The 1,647-nt window shown below is 31.2% G+C and overlaps 1 protein-coding gene across 1 annotated transcript in view; it reads right to left on the bottom strand.

Moving 5' to 3' along the window:
- The window catches only part of LOC108965479 (cytosolic 10-formyltetrahydrofolate dehydrogenase), a 6,876-nt gene extending 6,310 nt beyond the window's left edge, over positions 1–566 (bottom strand). Inside the window, exon 1 of the mRNA XM_018927928.1 lies at positions 249–566. Coding sequence (XP_018783473.1) covers positions 249–254 — 6 coding nt within the window. The 5' untranslated portion in view covers positions 255–566. The remainder of the gene's footprint in view (positions 1–248) is intronic.
- Positions 567–1,647: the final 1,081 nt, after the last annotated feature.

Here is a 1,647-nt window from a genome sequence, read left to right as displayed (position 1 = left end):
ATAAAAATAAATGTAAATTTTTTTACTTAAAAAATCATTTAAATTCTTTCTTCAACTTTTTTTATTCATAAATTTAAGTACTTTGTATTTTCACTACTGCTAGACACATTTAAATATAACATAAAAAAACTTTTATTTAAAAAAAAACTACTTCCTCGCTTTTGCCAATTTTTTTGTTTGAACAAAAATACAGTTATATTATAAAATACTTAAAATTAGAATAARAAAAGACAAATTTTAATACTAACAGCCATGACTTTCGTTGCACTGTTTTGCACTTGCACTTGCACTGTTTGTATTTTCTTCAGTTTTTATTTTTTATTTTTTTCTTGGAAAATGCTTTCCTTTCACTCGCCGGTAGTTAACAACCAGAAATTACAATACAAATTTCAGCTAAAGCGAAAAACTGCTGATCGTAAATTACTGTAAGCTACACTTCACTGCACCAGCAAGATAGTAACTATGTATGAATATATGTATATTGGTATGCAAGTAAAACTTATGCAATTTCTTTGTAAAATTAGCTGAGTTGTGAATAAAAGCAACGACGACGACTTGCTGCTATGAAAAACTAAACACTTTTGAGTGATCAAGCGGCGGACAACTGATATTTATATACTCAAGTTGCGATCGGCAAAGCCATACAGACAACGTACTGGACAAATTCAAATTAAAAACATAAAACAACAACATATAAACATGTACATCTCTAAGACAATGATTATAAACAAAATATATTATTAAAAACAAAATTGTTACGTTTTGATAGTGCTTAGCTTTAGAGATACTATAAATATATAAATACTTGTATATGTATAAATATGAATTCGGGTAAGTATTGGGGTACTTTCGCAAACCGTTAGTATGTATATGAATATATATATATATGGGTTTATGAGTGCCTCATTGTGTATACTTGGGGCTTTAGAAGATAGTGCTTAGAAGCACTTTCTTCGCTTTTTGGGTTGTTGCGCACGCAAACGCTCTTATCATCGATTGGTTCGAGCTTAGGTGCACTTCTTATCAGCTGAACTCTGAATTGCAGCACCAAAAAAAATACAAAATTGTTAGTATATTTGTATATATGCTTTGCAAATATATGTCATTTTTGTTTTATTTGTTTATATGCAGGTTTAGATGTTGAAAACGTGCACACGCCCAACTTTTCATATTTTTTGTCGTGCATAAGTATACGTGCATACACAAAAACTTGCCAACGTAAATGATAAACCAGAAAAATGCAGTTTGAATATTCTCAAGTGTCAAATTGTTCTGACACTTCTGCTGATATCACCAATATATTGTAARTTATTTAATTTATGACGATCCTCGTAATGTTTACAGTGGTTAGACCACTACTTAGCAAAATCTAGTTACAATCCCAATATTTGACTAACATCAAATTAGTTGCGGTCAACTTTCAGCAAGATATGCTATAACGCCAAGTGGTTTTTTGCGTTGAAGAAACTGTTGCGTTCGGAGTCGATTTAAAATTTCTAGGACCCATCATTCAATAAATAAGAGAGATAGGCTCTTTAACCTAAGCTTCACCGATTCCAACACCCCTTGGTCGCATAAATTCCGGGTCAATAAAATCGAAGAAAAGTCCGGACGAAAGTAGCTAAAACAAGAAAAAACGTTAACTTC

Source organism: Bactrocera latifrons, unplaced genomic scaffold, assembly GCF_001853355.1.
Source record: "Bactrocera latifrons isolate USDA-ARS-PBARC rearing strain unplaced genomic scaffold, ASM185335v1 scaffold_14, whole genome shotgun sequence".
In the NCBI taxonomy this organism is placed as follows: Eukaryota; Metazoa; Arthropoda; class Insecta; order Diptera; family Tephritidae; genus Bactrocera; species Bactrocera latifrons.
Note: the sequence above shows the minus strand (reverse complement) of the source record. Positions and strands in the feature narration are given on the sequence as shown.